Source organism: Spermophilus citellus (assembly GCF_964194105.1).
Source record: "Spermophilus citellus genome assembly, chromosome: 17".
NCBI classification, from domain to species: Eukaryota; Metazoa; Chordata; class Mammalia; order Rodentia; family Sciuridae; genus Spermophilus; species Spermophilus citellus.
Window position 1 is genome coordinate 38,631,337 of NC_138199.1, and position 22,391 is coordinate 38,653,727.

Below are 22,391 nucleotides of genomic sequence, written 5' to 3' on the forward strand. Positions count from 1 at the left end.
CATCCTGAGTCACTGGGATTGAGAATTGCTGAGATTATGGGAATGTGCCACCCAGCATGCAGCAGAAGTTTTTTTAGTTTTTTTATAACCCAATATTTTCTTCTGCCATTTATGCCTTTACTATTGTATCTAAGAAACAACTGCCTAACCCCAGGTTATGAAGATTTACTCCTGTGTTTTTCCCTAAGAGCTTTCTACATAGGTCCAAGATCCATTTTAATTGTCGTGTGTGGCAAAAGGTAGGGGCCAATGTCATTCTTATATGTGTCATATCCAATTACAACATTTGTTGAGGAGTCTACTCTTTTGTTTAAGATAGGGTCTCACTATGTTGCCCAGGCTAGCCTTGAGCTCCTGGGCTCAAGGGATCCTCCTAAGGAGCTGGGACTACAGGTACACCTGAACTTGGCACCCTTGTTGAAAAGCTAAGTAATTTTTAAAATACTTGCTTTTATGGCTACATAGTCCCTGGCTTTCTGAATTTGTGACTCAGTGTTATAAATTCTGACTTCTCCAGCTTCCAGGGTCCACAGCTACAGATGTCTGAGACATCTTTAAAAGCTTCAGGCAATCCTTTCTCTAACTTGGTTGCCCTGCGGCAGATAGCCCTTAGACTCCCGACTCCTCTCCTGTGTATTCCAGCCCCTCCCTCACTGGGATACAAAGACAGACTCCCAAGGTTTGGGATTACTCTTCCTTCTGCTTCCCCTCTCTCCCCCCTAAGAATTCTGTTCAGATTCTGCCTCCCACTTACCACCTTTTTCCACCTTCAGGGCTCACTAGTCTTTCAAATGATCCCTAAAAGTAGTACTTGCAATTTTTATATACCACATTTGAAGTACAAAATAAATAAATAAATCTGCTTAGATTATAATTTCAAACAGCTAGGAAAGAATCACTGTACATGGGGTTGGGGTTGTGGCTCAAGTGGTAGAGCACTCGCCTAGCATGTGTGAGGCACTGGGTTCAATCCTCAGCACGGCATAAAAATAAAATATTGTATCCACCTAAAACTAAAAAATAAATATTAAAAAAAAAAAGAATCACTGTACATGTCAAGGTATAAAGTTGGCCTAAAATGACCACTACCTGTAGGGACCTCTCCTTTCCACATTGCCCATTCACTACTCAACTCCACCACTTAATATTTCTGCTTCCATTACTCTACTGAAATGAGTGGTCCTAGGTCTCAAGATCTCTATGCCTAATGAGCTCTGTCATCACTTACCCTTTAGACTTCTTGAAGAGGCAAGTGACACTGGACATTCTCACTTTCCTGAAACACTTTTCTTGGCACCATGAGGCATCTCTCTGATTTGATTCCATATTCAGCCAGCTCTTCTATGCCGCCACTAACTAATGTACTGACACTCCTAAAGATTCAGTTCCAAGCTTTTTTTTCTCCTCATATACCTTCCCCAAGAGTTTCCTTCTCAAGGCTTTGATGATCTTAAGAGTTATCCCTAGAATACCCCTCCCATTATCCCCAACGTTTAATCTAGCTCCAAGTCTTATGTTCATGAATCTGCTTATTACCACTGCCTATGCTCTAACATCATCTTCATTCATTCCATAACTATTAACCCAGTGTAAAGGGAAAGCAATGGCGATCAAAGCACATGTGCTCTCACCTGAGCTAGTGTCATGATTTCCTCACATTTCCTCTTGTCCCTCCCCCATTTTGCTCTCCTTGTTGTAGTTAGACTACTATCTTCAAATGCAAGTGTGTCAGGACACTACCTGGTTCCTTACCTACCTCTCCACTCTAAGCTAAACTTCCAGGTCTGTGCCCCAGCAGCCTTCCACTTGCCCACTAGACTTCCTTCTATACTTGAAATGCCCAATGCTCACTCCTGCCATGGGGCTCTTTTTGAGCATGCAGCACCTAGAACAGGTTTCCAGAAGCAACATTACCTCCTCCTTCTTCTGTACTCACTGGTTAATTCTCAGCTTAACCATCTTTTCCTCAGGGAAACATTTTTAACCATGCCCCCCTCCCCACACACACTATCTCTGTTGTACTTAATTTACATTAGCAGATGACTTGATTAGTATCTATTTTCTCTACTAGCTGAGGGCGCCTTCACAGAGAATAGAGTCTCTAGCTGACTGTGCTCACCATCCCGGCCCTGCGTGGCCCACTGAAGGAGCTCAGTAAGTACCTGCACAGAGCAGGAAATCCTTCTGGGAAAAAACGTCTGACTTCTAGTTTATCATTTATACCCACATCACTCTTCATTGTATTTCTTTTTTTTTTTTAATTTATTTACTTTTTTATTTTATCCGCGGACACAACATCTTTGTCTGTATGTGGTGCTGAGGATCGAACCCGGGCCGCATGCACGCCAGGCGAGCGCGCTACCGCTTGAGCCACATCCCCAGCCCCTCTTCATTGTATTTCAACAAAAGGAATCACACTGAATAATCTCATGACTGACCCAGAGTTCCACTATCTACATAAACAACTGAGGAACCTACCTGTTTTAGTTAAATTATTTTAGATAAGTTTTTGTCATTGCCACTCTTCCTTAGACACTACTCCTTCTCACTTGTACTATAGAGGTGGATGGCCTACATAATAAAACACATAGGATGGTCTGACAAACCTGGATGGTTTAAGTGAGTTACAATGACCTCCACTTTTCTTTAACCATTCCAAGTGTACCTGAATTAAAAACAAAAAACCATTTAAAAGTCTCAAAATATTTCCCACCTCTTTACTGTTAAAAAATATTGTAGATCTATATGATCTCTTGAATCTTGTATTCCAAAGAAAAAAGTTGTTCTTCTCAGGAAAAGAAAATTGGTTATAGATCTTTGATGCTTCGTCAAACCCCCAATACCCAGACCTTTTCTGCAGTCTCTTTGGGTCAGACCTTTTACTGCAAGAAAGATATCTGATACCTTTGTAGAGTTTAGGAACCTTTGTAATGAAGGTCTAAATTAATTTTGTTACAATGTTTGCTATCTAAATATCTTTTATCTAGGAAATAGCTTTCTTGAATCCTCCCATTTTCTAAGATCTTTCTAAGGAGCTTTCATTGATGTGAATGTGTGTGCCATACAGTTCAATGTAACTGTAAATACCTGGGTTTTTAACTTCAACTCTGAGACAAGATATCTGACCTCTCTGAAACTCAGATTCCTTATTTTTAAAATTGTAGCACAGAAAGTTGCTTTGGGAATTAAAAATATGATGAAAGTAAAACACTTAGCAAAATGTAAGTATTCAATACATAAAAGTACTGTCAACATCAAATAATAATACTCATAGATAATTCCTAAACTCTATTTGAGGGGAAAAAATTCAACCTTCCACAGCTAAGTCACCACAGTTGCTAACAATCAACATGTATAATTGTTTTTTCTTTCTCATGATGTCCAAAAGTAGGTAACAAATAAAAGTGAAATGAGAGAAAAGCAGAATGAAAAGATGTAAACATTAGGTTGGAAGATACTAAGTTCTTTCTTAGAACAAATCCTAAAATATTTCAAAGGCCATAATATTTCACTAAGCTTGGCCATTTGGGTTAAAATTTATTAGTCAAAACAGAAAAGTTTCTCATCAGATCCCATATATTCCATTAGGCATAATGAAAAGATGTAAATATTAGTTCGGAAGATACTAAGTTCTTCCAGAGTAATTCATGATAAAATGGAGCAAAAGTGCTCCCCCTTATCATTTATTCTATTTGAATTGATTGCTATTTTCTTTCCATGACCCCAGCTTGCCCTACCTTCCTCTTTTTTTCTTCTTCTTCTTCTTCTTCTTCTTCTTCTTCTTCTTCTTCTTCTTCTTCTTTCAGTACTGGGGATTGAACCCAGAGGCACTTAACCACGGAGCCACATCCCCAACCATTTTTATCTTCTATTTTGAGACAGAGTCTCACTAAGTTGCTCAGGGCCTCACTAAGTTGCCAAGACTGACCTCAAACTTGCAATCCTCCTGCCTCAGCTTCCTGAGTAAACTGGGACTGCAGGCATGTGCCACCATACCTGGCTTCCTCTACCATCCACTGACAATACAATCTCTCTGTCTAGAAGACCTTCCTTCCATCTCAGCCTATCTACAACTCCATCTATTCTTCTCTGAAGGCCTAGATCAAAAAAGTCATCCTTCCCTGGAGCCTTCTCCAATTCCCCTATGCTATTACTAATTTCTCCCTCTTCTGAATTCTTTAATACACCCTCACCAAGCATTCTGGCTATGTATGTTTGTTCTCTCTAATGCTTTGTTATAAGCTTCTTGTGGGAGGGCAGCAGGTCTCACTTAAATTCTCACACCCTGGCCAGAATTCTACCCACTGCCTTACATACAGTGATAATTCAATATTTCCAAAATCAAAGAGTCAAGTAGTCAAACTTGCAAACAAGGATAAAAAGCATCTAACTTTTCCAAGAGCAAGTATAAAACTTACAATAATAACATACGGGAGAAGGAAATGAGTGAACAGAGTTCCAGAAGGATCTTTTTCCTTTTCTTTTGGTACTGGGGATTGAACCCAGAGCCTCACATGGTAGGCAAGAGCTCTACCACTTAGCTACACCCCCATTTTTTCTTTTTTTTAATCTTGAGGAAGAATTTCACTCAGTTGTCCAGACTGCCCAGTCACTGGACTTGTGGAAGCATCTTAACACTTAGTTACAATAACTCACCTTTGATTATTAATATAAGAGAATATATAGCCAGAGGCTACCACTGAACAAGTCAAGCCAGCTCTGCCCAGGGTCCTCAAAGATTCCATGGGTTTTTCCAGTTTTTGATTCAGTGTTGCGTCACGCCTCTGCTCAAGCTAGAAGTAAGGCCTATGATTTGGTAGGACAATAAATTCATTCACTGAATGAAGTAACAATGTTCTTAGAACAAATCCTAAAATATTTCAAAGGCCATAACATTTCACTAAGCTTGGCCAATTTGGGTTAAAATTTATTAGTCAAAACAGAAAAGTTTCTCATCAGATCACATATATTCCATTAGGCACAGTATATAGTATCTTCCAACACCTAATTATTAACTAGAAGTTAAGTAAATCATTTTTGGTATTAAGCCTTGATGTGTAAAGACAGAGTAAGCAGTAAGCAATTCAAATGCTATGGAACTTCCTGTGAATGTGTTTTTCCTTTCTTTTTCCTACAAATAAAAATAATTTTATAAGAACTAAGTGACTGTATTAAGTTACTCTCATCTATCCTAAAAGCAATAATGTACAAAATGTGTTAGGTGTGTAGCTCCATCCCTGACCCTTTTTACTTTTTATTTTGAGATAGGTTGTTGATAAATTTCTGGGGCTGGCCTCAAGCTTGTGAACCTCCTGCCTCAGCCTCCAGAGTTGCTGGGACTATAGGTGAGCACCAAAGCACTGGCTAGAGATGCTTCTTTTAATGACACAACACAGCATGTTGTGTTGAAAGAATAAACCATTCACTCTGAACCAGAGGATTCACAAGTAAGATACTGAAAAGGTAGTACTAACTTGTATTCTGTAATTATACCCTTTAAGGATTAAAAGCCCAGCTGAAACAAACTCTCCCTACCTTACCAGCATCCTCCAACTAGCATTTACATGCCAATAATTCTTCAGCCCCACCAAGATCAATAGTCCATTGATCCTGCCACCTTTCCAGCATCCCTCATCTTCTCTTCATGTGCTTACTTTCTCCCTTTCTAGGTGAATGAGATTCTGTAGTCCCTCAGGATAATCATTTCTCATACACATCCTCAAATCCCTTAAGGCTGTCCAGCTTTGTCAAACAGATCCACAAACCTTTGAGAATGGATGTGTCTTGATTTTTAGAATTTTAGGATGGGAATATAGGGTATATATCATAAATGCCCCAGGAGTCTGGGATAGCACCCCAACATTTGTGCAGCAAAATACAGGCACAGGGAGCTAGGGTTGAGGTTCAGTGGTAGAGTGCAATCTCTACCCAGTTGAGGCGCAGGATTCGATCCTCAGCACATTAAAATAAATAAATAAATAAATAAATAAACAAACAAACAAACAAATAAACAAACAAGCAAACAAAAATAAAGGTAAAACAAAACAAACAAACAAAAAACACAGGCACAGTCCCACTAAATGGGACAAAGTCTATAAATAGCTTCACAACCATTCAGATCAAGTGCTGTCAAACTCACCAAACAAATGAGAAACTGAGTTTTCAGAACTCTTTTGATTTCAGAATTGCAGAGGGGATTATGTACCTGTACTGTTTAAAACAAAACAAAACAAAAAAAAACTCCAAACCAAATTAAATCTCCATATCTGTACCCATGAAGCTGAATATGGCTACAGAAAAAGATAAGACTATGAAAATGGTCTCACTTGCCTTAAAGTCATTACCACTAACACTACATGGGCCTTTAGTGCTACCTGACGGGTCTATATTTTCATAGTCTTTTCATTCTCCCACTCTCAGAGGAAACTTTCCCTTCCTCTTCTCAAGCCTCCAGATTCTCCTACATCTCACTCTTGGCTTAAGTCATAAAAAATAAAATAAAAATAAAATAGGGTACTCAGACAAGAGCTTTCCCAGGCTCACAGCCCTTATCTACTTGCTACCCTACTCACACGCTCTGCCTTCCCTCCTGTCCATCAGACCAATCCCTATCTACTTGTGAACTTATCAGCAATTTTCACCTCTTTCTTACAATATCAATTTTTCCCTCTCTACTGGGATCCTTTCCATCAGCATACAAAAGACATTTACTATCTTGAAAATAAAACTTTGTCTCCAACCCTTACTTCTTCTTCTACCTGATATTCTAATTCTCTATTCTCTTTGTAGCAAATCTCCTTAAAAGGTGCCTACACTTACTGTTTCCAATGTATTTCTTTCTATTCTCTCTTGAACTCACCCGCCACTCTACCAAAACGCCTCATCAAGGTCACCAATGACTTCCAAACTGCTAAAACCGAAGCCAATTCTCTTAATCCTCATCTTACTTGGTCTATCTGAAGCATCTGACACAGTGAAATACTCCCTTCTTTTTAAAAAATAATTTGAAAGGGCTGGAGTTATGGCTCAGTGATAGAGTACTTGCCTAGCATGTGGGAGGCCCTGGGTTCATTTCTCAGCACCACATATAAATAAATAAAGGTCTATTGACAATGAAAAAAATATATATATATATATATAAAATATAATTTAAAGTTTTATTCAGATATAATCCACATACCATATGATTCATCAATTTTAATTAGACCAGTCAACTGTTTTGTATATTCACAGGGCCATGTAATCATCACCACATTTAAGTTTAGAACATAATCATCATCCCAAAAAGAAACCCATTACTTCTTACTCCCCATTCTCCCTAACACTTCAGCTCTAGGCAACCATTAATCCAATCCCCCTCCCCAGAGATGGGCCTGTCCTGGACAGTTCATATTAATGGAATCAAATAATACATGCCTTTTTGTGACATGCTTCTTTCACTTAGCATGATGACTTTCAGGTTCATCCATGTTGTAGTATCTATCAGTACTCCATTTCTTTTATGGTCAAATAATTCAAGTATATGCATATTTCACATTATTTATACATTTATCAACAGAGTGATATTTAAGAGATTTATTTTGTGGCTATTATAAGTAATACTGTAAATATTCATGTACAAAAATTTTGTGTGATGCATTTTCATTTCTCTTGAGTATATTCCTAGGAGTGGAACTGCTAGCTCATGTGGTAATTCTATGTTTAACATTTTGAGATGTGCCAAGCTTTTCCACAGAGGTGGCTTGATTTCATATACCCACCAGCAACATATGAGGATTCCAAATTTTTCACTCCTTTGTCAACACTTGCTATCATCTTTCTGATATAGCCATTCTAGTGGGTGTGAAGTGGTTTTCATTGTGGTTAGTTCTGCATTCCCTAATGTCTAAAGATATTAAGCATCCTTTCCTGTACTTACTGGTCATGCATATCTCTTCTGTGGGGAAATATCTACTCAGATCCTGTGCCCATTTTTAAAAATCAAGTAATAAGTCTTTTATTATTGAGCTGCATGGAACTCTTTATATTGTCTAGATATGGGCCCCTTCTCAGATATATGCCCTGCAAGTATTTTTACCCATTTTGTGGTTTGTCTTTTTACTCCCAAGCCCTTGTCTTGTTAACTTTCTTGATGGTATCATTTACAACTCAAACTTTTAGATTTCAATCAATTTGTCTATTTTTTTCTTTTGTCACATATGCTTTGGTGTTCTATCTAACAATGCATTTCCTAACTGAAGGGCATGAAGATTTATTCCTATGTTTTCTTCTAAAAGCTTTAAACTTTTTGCTTTTATACTTAGATCTATGATATTTCATGAGTCATTTTTTGTATAAATGTCATTCTGTGCATGTGAATATCCAGCTGTCCTGAATCCATTTATTGAAAAAATTAATCTGCCCTCCACTGAACTGTGTTAATACCCCTGTTGAAAATCAAGTGATGGGGCTGGGGATAAAGCTCAGTTAGTAGAGTGCTTGCCTCACATGCACAAGGCCCTGGGTTTGATTCCCAGCAAAAGAAATAAAGAGAGAGAAAGAAAGAGAGAAAGAGAGAGAGAGAGAAAAGAAAGAAAGAGAGAAAATCAAGTGATGGGCTGGGAGTGTAGCTTAGCAGTAGAGAGCAAGGTTAGAAAGCACAGACCTAAAGTTCAATCCCCTGCCACATCCCCTCCAAAAAAAAAGAAATATTATCTATTTCCTCCCCTCAATTGACCATAAATATTAAGGTTTTTTTTCTGGACTCTAAATAGTATATTATTCCATTGATCTATATGCCTAACCTTATGCCAGTCCCACATTGTCTTAATTATTTTAGCTTTGTAGTAAGCGAGTCCTTCAACTTTGTTCTTCTTTATCAAGATCAGTTTGACTTTTCTGGGTCCTTTTATATTTCCATATAAAATTTAGGAACAGCTTAATTTCTGCCAATAATAATAATAATAATAATCAACTGTGATTATTATTATTATTGGTACCAGGGAATGAACCCAGGAGCACTTTATCACTTGAGCCAAATCTCTAACCTTTTTTATATTTTATTTAGAGATAGAGCCTTGAGAGGTTGCTGAGGCTGGCCTTTAACATGCAATCCTCTTGCCTCAATCTCCTGAGTAACTGGATAATGGGTGTATGCCCCTGTGTCCAGCAGCGACTGTGATTTTGATACGGTTATATGGAATTCTTTTAACTCGGTTTGGGGAGTGTTCCCATCTTAACAATATTAAGTCTTCTAACCCATGAACATGAAATAGTTCTTATTTATATAGATCTTTAATTTATTTCAGCAATGTTTACAGTTTTCTGTTTGCCAGTCTTTTACCTCCTTGGTAAAATTTATTCCTAAGCATTCTTTTGAATGCTATTATATATGGAATTGTTTTCTTTTTTTGTTGTTGTTTGTTTGTTTTTTTCAAAGAGAGAGAGAGAGAGAGAGAGAGAGGGAGAATTTTTTAATATTTATTTTTCAGTTTTCGATGGACACAACATCTTTGTATGTGGCGCTGAGGATCAAACCCCGGCCGCACACATGCCAGGCGAGCGCACTACCGCTTGAGCCACATCCCCAGCCCTGGAATTGTTTTCTTAGTTCCCTTTACAAATCACTCATTGCTAAGTATATAGAACCATAACTGATTATTGTATATTTATTTTGTAACCTGTTACTTGCTAAATTTTCAGCTTTGGTAATCTTTTTGGTGGCTTCTTTTGTATTTTCTACATATAAAACTATGAGTTGGGGCTGGGGATGTGGCTCAGGCGGTAGCGCGCTGGTCTGGCATGCGTGCGGCCCGGGTTCAATCCTCAGCACCACATACAAACAAAGATGTTGTGTCTGCCGATGGCTAAAAGATAAATATTAAAAAAATTCTCTCTCTCTCTCTCTCCCTCTATCACTCTCTCTTTAAAAAAAAAATAAAATAAAATAAAACTATGAGTTGCACAAACAAGTTTTACTTCATCCTTCCAGCTGCTCAGGCCAAAAAACTTAAAGTCACCCTTGACTGTCTTCTTTTCACATTCCACATACAAATTCTTCCAGCTCAACCTTCAACATATCACCAAAATCCAAGGACTTCTCCCTCCAAAACCACACAAGTCTAAGCCACCACCATCTCTTGCCAGAATTATTACTAGAGCCTCCTAACTGGTCCCGTTTGCCACCTTGTTCCTCCTATTCTCAACCCAGTCATAAGAGTGACCCCTTCAGGATAGTTGTCTACTCATGTTACTCCTTTGTTCAAAACCTTCTCATGGTTTCACCTCCCAGTGTCCTCAAAGTCTTACAGTGGCCTATGAGGTGCTACAAGACCTGGTCCCCTCATCTCTGACCTTTTCCGCTATCATTAGTTCTTCCCTACTCTACCCCAGTGACACTGGCCTTCTAGAACATGCTAGTATCTGCCCTCCTCTGTTCTTCCCCAAAATATTTGCATGCTCTGTTAGTTTCTTCCTCAAGTCTCTGCTCAATACCATTTTATCCCCTGAGTATCATGAATAAAAACAGTAACCATCACTTTCCTATCCTAGCACTTGCTTTTACCATACTCAGTTTTATCTTCTCCACTGCACTTGTCACAACATACTTCCTGTTTGATCCTATCTAAGCTACAGTGAAAGCTGACAAGGGCTGGAACTTTATATTCTTTCAACCTCTACCAAAGCCCCAAGATAATGTTCTGTGAAGATAGCAATATTCTATATTTATACTTCCCAATATTCTATTTTAATTCATCAAAATTTAAATTCCAATCACTACATGTGGCAGGTAGCTATTACATTGGACTGTACAGTCTAGAAGAGTTTCTCAATAAATACACAGTAAATACTCAAATACTGGCCGAATAAATGAATGGAAGGAAAAAAGAAATCTGAAGGCTTTTCTTCTCTTTAACTTTTTAATCATAGAAGTTTTCAAACACCCACAAAAAAAAAAAAAAAAAAAGAACCCTCCTGTATGTATCACCAACCTCTTACATCCTGAAGTAAGTTTTAATAGATATTGGTATCTCAATATGGCTTCTAACAATGACTGCACTCTTGGAAAACAGAGAATTTATATTATTCAGGCTTATATCAAACAGCCTCTCTTAAGATCTTTTAAGTGATAAGACAACACTGTCTTTTTTACACGAAGACTACCTGTATATTTTTATATCAAGGACTTGATTGCTCTTTTTCATCATTTATTTTTTCCACTTAAAATTTTAAGTGTAAAGTTACACTTTAAAAAAATACTTATTTTTAGTTGTAGTTGGATGCAATACCTTTGTTTTATTTATTTTTATGTGGTGCTGAGGATCTAACCCAGGTCGGTGCTAGGCAAGTGCTCTGCCACTGAGCCACAGACCAGCCTCATAAAGTTGCACTTTTAAAAGAGCAGCTATGCAACTATACTAAATTAGAGACTCTCTCTCTTGATAAATAACACAAATTTCTTGAGAAAGTGTTTTTATTTATATTAAGCTTTATAAATCTAGCATTTAGCATAACAAATGTTAACTGAATAAAATTCATAACTGTATAAAAGTGATACAAGTGAATTATCAGGATACAGATCTCCAAACTAAGCAGACATATATCTGAAAAGGAAATTTTCAAACTTGTCCAATCAAAAGGCAGCATAACAAGATAGAAAGAAAATCACATTGGAAGCAAGTACACTTGAGTTTCAATGTAACTCACTAAGCAGGATGACCTTATCCAGTTGTATACTTCATTTGGGCTCCAATTTCCTCATTTGTGAAAAAGTTTAGATTTGATGGTCTCCAGAGATGTTATCCAACTTTAAAACAATTATATTCTACTCTAGATCCATAATACACATAAAATTTTTGAAGATGCTTATTAACTTTTCCTTCCTTTGCTAAATCATTTTCCTATGAGTTACTTTGAACAGTATATAAAATATAATTTAATACAACATGTCAACTTGAGTGAAGAGGTGGTATTCCACATTTTGGGGGGCTACTAAAATACTGCTGGAATCCTGTGTTTAATTTACACTCAACAAGATGATACTGGGCTTATTAGTATTAAAAAAGTTAATTTTGGCCACATATTTTCCTAGCAATTCTCAGGGTATCACTTATGTTTGAAAAAGTGTCTTTAAACGTTCTAAGTCAATTCTTCTCTTTCCTGGTTAGTCCCATAAAATGAAGTGTTTGAGGCTTTGCTCTGAGATTTTACCTTAGTTTAAATCAGTCCCAAGGCCTGACTCATGCTAGGCAAAGTGCTTTACCACTGAGCCATACTCCCAACTCCCATGCTGTTGTTTTTTTTTAAACATTTGACATATTAATATTCAGTGTTTACATTATAAATATATAAATATTATTCATAGCTGAATCACAGAGCATATTTTCATTTCCTATACTACTTTTTTGGGGAGGGTACCGGGGATTGAACTCAGGGGCACTCGACCACTGAGCCACATATCCAGCCTTGTTCTGTATTTTATTTAGAGACAGAGTCTCACTGAGTTGCTTAGCACCTTGCTTTTGCTGAGGCTGGCTTTGAACTCACAATCCTCCTGCCTCAGCCCTCTTGCCATGCTCTGATTTTTAAAGGTAGGAACTGAAGAAATGAGGGCCAGTCACATCTACCTTTCCTTGTTGCTGCTGTTCAATGAAATTTCTGAATCTTGAATTTAAAATGTGGCTTTTGGGGCTGGGGCTATAGCTCAGCGGTAGAGCGCTTGCCTAACATGTTTGAGGCCCTGGGTTCGTTCGGTCCTCAGCACCACATAAAAATAAATAAGTAGAATAAATGTATTTTAAAAATAAATAAATAAAAATTTAAAAAAATAAAATGTGGCTTTTATCCTTCTGTTCTGGGTGGCCTCTACAATAGTGAGCTCAGGCCAGCCATCAATTGACAGTACTGATACCATACTTGGGTCTCAACCCTGACAGATACACAATGGCGGCATTAGCACTGGAAGGTATCTAAAAGAGAGAGCACAAGAACTACAAAGTACCTCAAATAATTCTTATATATGGTATACAAAATAATATTGTAATTACTAAAATTAGTTTAATTGGACATTAATATTTAGTTTGGATTTTTAAAACATCATTACTATGCCCCCCAAAATCTGATTATTGCTGTACTATATCTTCATCCATAATTTCAATATTCAAATTTATGTACTTCATATTTCATCTTTAAATCTCCATAAAAGTCCACGTGCAACAAATTTTATCAAATTTTCAAGAAATTTTATCCAGATTTCAAATAACAGCAACATTTTAAAGTAAAATTTAAAACAAAAGACTGCTCTGAACAAAAGGCATCTATTTTCCAATAACTCATTAGCAGGAATAAGTTCAAATCAAACTTTAAAACATGTTATTAACTATCATCACATACCAACAATAAGAATATTATATTGTCATTAACTACAGAGATGTCTTGAGACCTCCCTTATTCACACTAAGATCTAAATGCATACAATTAAAGCCACCACATCAACTGTCCATATTAATCACTCACCAATTTAATTAAAGAAAACCATCTTGTTAGAAAGCATGCCTCTTCTCTATTTCTCAACATTATTGACTTTTAATAGTTCACCAAATTAGTAATTACTTGTTTATGGCATTATCAAATGTCTTAGACACAGAAGTCCAGCATGTGGCAAGGTCAGTTATAGAAATGTCCTGATAGCAAATGAAAGAAGAAATTTAACTCATCAAAGTGGTCATCGAAAGAGCAAAACCCATTATGCCTTTCTCTAGACACTCCTGGCTAGATTCAAAGTGACAGGACAAACCAGATCAAAACTAAACAGAGCTAGAAGCAACATACAAAATCCTAATGAACCCTTAGAAATCCAGGTATCGATCTGTCAACAGCTAAGCTCAATTAGTCCTTTCAGAACAAAACACCTCATGAGGTTAACAAGAAACTAATTTGAGATCTGGGATATGAAAATAAAACCAGTCACTCCATATAGCTTATTGCTAGGTATAGCTGAAACACAATATTAGGGATCTTGTGAGGATTAAATAAAGATGTATATCACACACCTTTTTACTTAGTGTGGGATTTGGTACATAACTAATGCTCAGAAAATGTTGGTTCTTCCCCAATTATCTAAGAACCCAAGCTTACCAAGCCAAAAATCATCTGATGGTTTAAAAAAGCAAAACAATACCTTTATGTATTTATTTTTAAGGTATTGTGTCCAACTACAACTAAAAAATAAATACAAAAGAAAAACCTTAAATAATAATAAAGAAAACACATTTTAAAAGAAGTTAAAGTTACAAAGTAGCAGATAGAATCATAAAAAACGAAAAACAGATACTGAAAACATTTCTGAATGGCTCAACCTTCATGGTCATTTACAACTTTCATGTTTTGTGAAATTGTCTTTAGGGATTGCTTTGACAAGAAATAGGCCAAATGCAAACTAATTCCATTTGAAAGTAAAACCTTACAATGCTTTTCTGTAGCAGGTGAACAGTTACTCTCATAGAAACCTTCACCACTGGCTATACTTCAAGCTTTCAGCAATTCTAGTTTGCAAACAAACCAGTAACAAAACTGAAAAGCTAATTTTTTCATTAGAATTGTTAAGTAACAGTTCAATAAATCATTTGCCTTCTAGGAAAAAAATTAGTTTCTAACATAATATTTCTTCCAGTTCTAAGAAAATGAATCTTATTTATTTACAAACTGAAAACTGTAATACTATAGTGAAATCTTTTTTATGGCTGAAGAATGAAATATTCAAGAAATAAAGTATATAGAAAAAACAAGAGTTGGTCTAAGCTGTCTTGAGATCAAGTACTAATGCTGCCACTTGTTATATGACTCCAAGGAAGTTACTTAACTTTTCAGGGACTCTGCTTCTTGTAACAATCTTTTCAACTCTGGAAATGCTAAGATTATTTATGATATACGGACACTGTCTTCAGTGCCACCATATGTATATTTTCATGAATGTGTACATATATACATAAATACCATTATTATATAACATAGAATTATTTTAAAACTAATAGTAACTTACGGCCCATTAAGAAATAAAGAGAATAAAAAAGAGTGGGCATGCACAGGGTTGGGGGAGGGTAGTTCTGACCCTACATGTCATTCTCAGTACTTAGGCCATTTACACAGCCTCATGACACCTGAATTAACCAAGTAAGCCTTTAAACCCTTACAATGAAACATTAAAATTCAATGTGGCTATAATCTCTTTTTTACAAAACATGGGCCCAAAGAGTCTGGCTTCAAGTATGGGATTTAAAAAAAGAATTAAAAAAAAAAAAGGAAAAAATGTACTATATTTATCACCCAGCTCTTTTATACAACCACATTAAATACACACACACACACACACACACACACACACACACACACACAAATGAAAACTCAGGCCCATTGTAATACATTGTACCATTTCTGAATGCAACACTTAGCTCAGGCTTACTACACTGACAAATAAAGGAAAGCACTTTATGAAGCCAATTTAATTGGGAGGTGACAAAAACATACAGCCATTTTCTTTAGCCTTATCATTGAATTGGCTTCAGCTCCAATCTCTGGCAAATCCCACTCAACAGAAGAAATTAACCAGGTCAGCAGAACAGGTGCTACGTTGTGTCTGTCAAGGGCCTGGCATCACCACAATTACTTGCACACAATGAAGGAGTAATCTTTACAGATCATCTCTCCTAAGAAGCATACTGGGGAGGGGGAGGAAAGCTGAAGGGAGGAGAGGCTGGAGGGAGCAAGGGGAGAGTGGGAAAAAGAGGAGGAATAGGAAGCAAAGAGAAAAGGCAAGAAAGGAAAATGAATGTGCAGCTGCCTTGCAGCTCAGCAGATGTCGGGATGTGATGTACGAGGCCAGGATAAGCTGTCGTAGCCTGCTGCCAAATAGTGGTAAGTGATTAAAGCCTGCACAGTTCTAAGCACCATATTTAGAATCTGTGGGGTTTCAAGACTTGCACCCATTCCTTGCTGTGCTGCCAGATGTTGGCAACTGGTCCAGTTCCTACTGACTGTGCATGGATGGCAGCAGTTGGTATAGAATCAAAGCAATCTGGAATGCTTCTGGAGATGCTGTACATTAACAAGTGTCACCCATCATTCACCTTTACAGAAGGCTGAAACAACTCCAATTTGCTGCCACTTCCCTCTTGGGAAACAGCCAAGATAAAGTTGCGCCTGGCAGCCCCATTTGTTTCACTCAGGTATTTCGGCTGCCTTGCTGACCTCTATTAGTTTAAGTTTTAATTTAGATTAACCCTAGCACCCCAATTAACCAGCAAGGGGAAAAGCTAAGATGTGACTAGTCATAACTCTGAAATCAGAATTTATCGAAGTTAAAATTATTAATTGGGATGAAGGGCCAATCAAGTAATGCTATTTCTTTTTTAAACAGACCTCCAGGAAAAAAAAAAAAAAAAAACTTGGATTGCCAGTAGAAGCAACTTCTCCCCAGTAATTTCAGTTTATTTTATTAAGCCTATTTAATTTATGACACACTTTCCACCCAACAATGTACACTTCAATTAATGAGAACTGGAGCATTTTTTATTGTCTCCCATGATCTCACACAATTATACAGCATTAATATCCCATATCAGGAACTTCTTTAGACACTCCTGAACAAAATAGAGTTCCAACTCTTCTGACAAATGGATACAAGAAAAAAAGAAAGGAAAAAGGAATAAGGACCTCTGACTAGGAACAGCTGAGGCCACATCAATCCTCTCCTATACCCCCTCATTCAGACTCACTTATAGCAATAACTTTATAGAATGAATAAAAAAGATTAGAGAATCTCTCTCTTTAGGGTAAAATCAGAGGTATTCCCAATACAAAATCAATTGTTCTGGTTTTACACATAATTTTCCTAGTAAGTTTCTTCCTTTACACCCATATACACAGTACAGCCATCATAGCTAAACACTCAAAAAGCGGTCCCAAATTCTCTGACAAAAGTTAATACACTAAAAGCAACAATGGCTCAGCAAAAATCAGTATAATACTGGTGAACAGCATCCTCCATTCTCAACTGGGCAAGAAAGGATATAGCCTAAAGCACATTTCACTAAGAAGCATAATTTATCAAGAGGCCCAGGAACACAGGAAGTTATTTTGGTTCTTTAGAATAGCCCAAATGTTTAGTCCACCTAAACAGTTACCAGGATTATTAAACATAGCATTATACCAGCAGAAAATCCTAGGGAAATAAGCAGGGGAGATACTCATAAAGAGATATTGAGCTAGGGGCAGGGGTGTATGCCTGTAATCCCAGCAACTTGGGAGGCCAGCCTCAGCAACTTGGTGAGACCCTGTCTCAAAAAAAAAAAAGCTAGGGATTTAACTCAGTGACAACACATCCCTGGGCTAACCCTCAGAATCAAAAAAGAAAAAAAGAGAGAGATTGAGAACTGGACCATTCTCCAACTTCTACCAATTCTTTCTGTCTTTAAAGCATTATATTAATATTACAATGAACAGTGGCACTTCAATACATAATGAACTGATTTGAGTAAGCACAAAAAGACGCTTATCAAAGATAGCTGTGAAAGAATAAACCAACTGACTCAAAGATACTGAAACTGTTTTACAAATGATTTACATTCAAGCAACAACTAACCAAGTAGTTGTGGCTCTTTTCATTTCACAAGGAAAACATAAAATAGAAGGAAAACAATAACCCAGAATGACACAGTAAGTCAATTCTGAATAAGGAATTCTAACTCCTTGTCTGACTCTTCCTTCCAAATAAGCAACCTTTGTTCAAAAAATTCTATTAGCTAAAACCTGATTTGTAGCCCAAAAAGAGTAAGTAAATATCATACCTGGTGGTAAAAGTCATCATCATCAAAGATTTCTTCATCCATGTCCTTCAGGTGAGCATTGGCAGGGACTTGAGGAAGGATCTCCTATGTCAGTGAGAAAAAAAGAGTGAATTCCAACAAGGTTATTAAAGTAACACAGCCACTATATATACATCTAACAGTGAAAGTACTGTTCTCCTTAAGATATAAAGATCTCTTCAAATTAAACAAAACACACCCAAAATAGTCCAATAGAAAAACAGTCAAAAACATTAACAAGTAGCTAACAGAAAAAGAAACACAAAATCATATGAAAATATGCTTAACTTCATTCTAATTAAAATCATGCAATTTAAAATGAGAAAAATACGACTTTCACTTCTAAGACTGGCAATACTGGAGTCTAAAAAATACAGCTGGAAAGACTGAAAATTAGCACAACTTTTTGGAGGCAATTCTGTAACATCTATCAAGATTTCATGTATTTTAACATTTTCCCTTTAAGAAATCTATCCATATGTTCACAGAAACACACAAATATAAATGTTCAGAAAAGTTTTCTATAACACTGTTTCTAAAACTAGAGAAAATGTAATTATCTGTTGTTTGATTAAATTATTATATACATCCACGCAATGGATTACTCTGCAGTCATTAGGAAACATAAGGTAGGTTTCTATGTAATGATATGGAAAAAATGTCTAGGATATACTACTTTTAAAAATAACTTATAAGATTTTAAATGCAGTTGTAGTATTTCACTATACACACACACACACACATACACACACAGTCTATACTATTTAGTTAAAAAAAAAGAATAATCATATTCTTACATATGTATATGCTACATGCATAAACCACATAACATCCATTAACGATCATCTGAGAAGTACAATGTTCAGAGTAGAGGGAATTTTACTATTCATTTCAAGTTCTTATGAGCTTAAAAAGTATTAAGTACATACTACTTCTATAATTAAAAAACAAAAATGTTTCCTGTAATCCCAGTGGCTTGGGAGGCTCAGGCAAGAGAATCATGAGTTCAAAGTTCAAAGCCAGCCTCAGCAACTTAGCAAGTCCCTAAGCAATCAGCAAGATCCTGTCTTCTAATAAAATATAAAAAAGGGCTGGGGATGTGACTCAGTGGTTAAGTACCCCTGGGTTCAATTCCTGGCACAAAAAAAAAAAAAAAAAAAAATCCCAAAAACAAAAACAAAAAAAACTTTGAAGCTTAAGGGATGAAGGGGTTGATCAGTGGTAGAGTGCTTGTATAACATGTGTCAGGCCCTGAGTTTGTTTTTGAGGCCAAATCAAAAACACTAAACCTTAAACACTGAATTATGAATGCTTCCACTACTAGACTTCTGTATTAAACTCAAAATAAGATGACACACAAAAGTTAATAAAAGCCTCATTTTAGCCCCCCACACTCTGTTTCTCAACAATTCAATACAGTAGTGCCACGTTCTTTTTTTCATTAATCTCTCATACCAAGAGGTAATATAATACCTACAAGTTTTTCATTTCGTTAGCCTCAAAGAAAAGTCTTCCTCATCATCACCCTGAATCAAAGAGTTCTTACCGGTTCTCCTGGCAAATTCTCTGGGACAGGTTGAGCTACTGGTTCAGGTTTGCCAAGAACTCGGTAGACAGACCGCTTGGTCTGTGTTCTTCGAAGTAATCTTTCTTTGTCCATCAGAATATGATCGATCTGAGTCAGGATTGAGCGTTCAAAGGCACCAAAACCCTGCAACAACATTCAATATCAGATAATGCAAAAAGTCAGTGCTGAAAGCAGTTACAACGGCTTCTCTTTCTTTCTGTGTCAGCAGAGAAATAAACAATCATCCTTTCAAGAGACTTTCTGTTAAGGACTGAGTTTGTAAGTAACTGTAATTGATCTAAAAAAAAAAAAAAAATAGGTCTTAAGCAGGTCATATCACTTTCCTATGCCAGGAGATTAACTTCTGCTCCTTTAATAACAATTGTTTTAAAATTCATTTCTTTAAAGTATTTCATATTTTCAGCACTTGAACATTTACAAGGCCTCAACTTCAAGAATAATGTTAAAAATCCAATCCTGAATGGTATAAACCCCAGTGGTAGAAATTCAGTAAATTTTGCAACAGAAATGACTGATAACAACAAAACATAATAATATCCTAGCTATAGTTCCAGTTTCTTTACAACTGCTTCAGGTAACCACAACACACACTTGCCTTCCCCAATTTTCCGGAAGCCAGCTTCATTTTATCGTGCCACTTCTGCAGTGTCCGGTTCCTATAGACTGTGAAGTCAGCAAAACGCTTTGCCATGAAGCTGGGATAGTCATCCATCTCCAGCTTCCTCTTCGGTGGGGCCTTTCTCTGCTTCTTCTCTTCCACTAGCTCATCATCTTCACTAGAAATCTCCTCACTAGAAAACCAGTAAGAACACTGAGTTTAAATAAAAAACTAGGTTCACATGATATTTAGGCCTTTACCTATGCTGTCTACTAATAATACTACAGATAAGGGGATTACTTTTTTAGTTTGAAAAGAGTATTTATGAGATCAATCAAAAACTCATGTAACTTTTAGCCAAGCATGGTGGCACACACCTATAATCTCAGCTACTTGGCAGGCAGAGGCAGGAGGATCAGCAGATCAAGGCCAGCCTCAGCAACTTAGCAAGACCTTGTCTCAAAAGGGCTGATGACGTAGCTCAATAGTATATGATATTGTACATAGTATATGATATTGTACGTGCCCAGCATGTACAATGCCCTGGCTTTAATCTCCTGAAGCATTTAAAACAAAACAATGAAGCATTTAAAACAAAACAAAAAACAACTTGTGGAACTTTTTTTCTTGATACCAGGGATTGAACTTAAAGGATCTTAACCACCACACCATATCCTCAGCCCATCTTATTTTTTTTATTTTGAGACAGGTCTCATTAAGTTGCTGAGGCTGGCTATCCTCCTGCCTCAGCCTTCCCAGCCACTGGGATCATAGGTGTGTGCCACCACACCCAGCCTCATGGAACTTTTAATAAATATAAAAAGAACTTGGGTTTCAAAATATTTTTAAAAGGTAAGCAAACCATAAAAATAAATGAGGTTATAAAAACTGTATTAGAAATGCCTATGAACCAGGCCTTACATATAGGAGGGTCTTTAAAAATTAAACATATAATCATATTTCTATGACTTTAATCCCCAAATCAATAAGAGAAACATGTCTCTATAACAACTGTTCTGGAAAGGTGAATAATATTAGTTGAACCAAATGAAGAGAAGCTCAATGTAAAAAAAAACTCAAGGGTTTAAGCACCCAAATCAACATTAAACTGTAGTGTAGCTACAGCCTTCTGTATCAACAGGATCTGAAACCACAAGATTCAATCAAGTGCAGGTTGAAAATATTCAGAGAAAAAAAATTGCATATGTATTGAACATGTGCAGACTTTTTTCTTGTCATTATTCCCTAAACAATAAACAACTATTCAAGAAGCTTTTTTTCTTTTTCTTTTTCTTTTTTTTTGGGCACCAAGGATTGAACCCAGCAATTCTTAGAGACTGGCTTTGAATTCGTGATCCTCCTGCGTCAGCCTCCTAAGCTGCTGGAATCACAGGTGTGCACCACCATGCCCAGCTTCATGTAGCGTTTACAGCATATGGAGTATTATAAGTAATCTAGAGATGACTTAAGTACACAGGAGGATGAATACAGTTTATAGGTAAATACTCTGACATTTTATATAAGGGACTTGAGCATTTGCAGATTTTGGTATCGAGGTGGGGTCCTAAAAATCAATCCCCCATGGACAACTATATCTACAACTGCCATGAAAACGTAATACCACCACTCCCACTATACAGCAATTGCACTTACAGTATTACTGTCCTCAACAGACAGCAGGTACTCAACAAAATATGAGCTTCCTTTCTGGGAAAAAGCAGGCAGGTAGCAAAACCTTCATCAACCAGGATAGTTCCACAAAGAAAAAGGATTACTTTACTGTTGTTTTCTGAAATCTTTTCATCCTTCAAAATAACTGTTTTTTTCCCCTCATCAAAGGAGATAGTTGTGACTAGGGATTGTGACTAGGATTGTAGGGGCACAAAGTGCCTCATAAACTGCTGAGGGCCATTACCAAGTAGGAATGACGCATCGAAATTTCCTTGCCAGCGTACCCCATGTTAAATGGACTTGTCTTGGAATTTCGCTGTTGACATTGCATGTGTGTTTGAGAAAGGTGACCCTACTCAAGGACGAGGATGGATCCAGGATTAGGGTGTATCCTGCAGTTTGAGGAAGTATAGTATCCCGGTCCTTGGGTTTAGGGCGTTCCCAGTTTAAGACAATAGGGATTTTAGGGAAGTTGGAGGTTGAAGATTATTGCTGCCGGGATTAGGAAGTTCCTGCTGCCTGAGCTCCCGTTGAGCTCTCGTGAGATTCAGAGAGGATTTTGGGAAGAAAGCCTCGTGTAGTAGGTGAATTGGGCAGGAGAACTGGGATTGCCCCAGAACGTGTGTGGAGGCCGGTGTGAGTTCGGGAATAAAGAATTGCTGTTTGAATCTACAAAGCTGTGTGGTGGCTGGTG

General features: G+C 37.0%; 1 protein-coding gene across 1 annotated transcript in view; it reads right to left on the minus strand.

The window, feature by feature from the left end:
• The window catches only part of AATF (apoptosis antagonizing transcription factor), a 113,316-nt gene that overhangs the window by 42,573 nt on the left and 48,352 nt on the right, over positions 1-22,391 (minus strand). Inside the window, exons 6-8 of the mRNA XM_081270018.1 lie at positions 20,024-20,219; positions 19,387-19,551; positions 17,823-17,906 (exon numbers count right to left, since the gene is read on the minus strand). Coding sequence (XP_081126144.1) covers positions 17,823-17,906; positions 19,387-19,551; positions 20,024-20,219 — 445 coding nt within the window. The remainder of the gene's footprint in view (positions 1-17,822; positions 17,907-19,386; positions 19,552-20,023; positions 20,220-22,391) is intronic.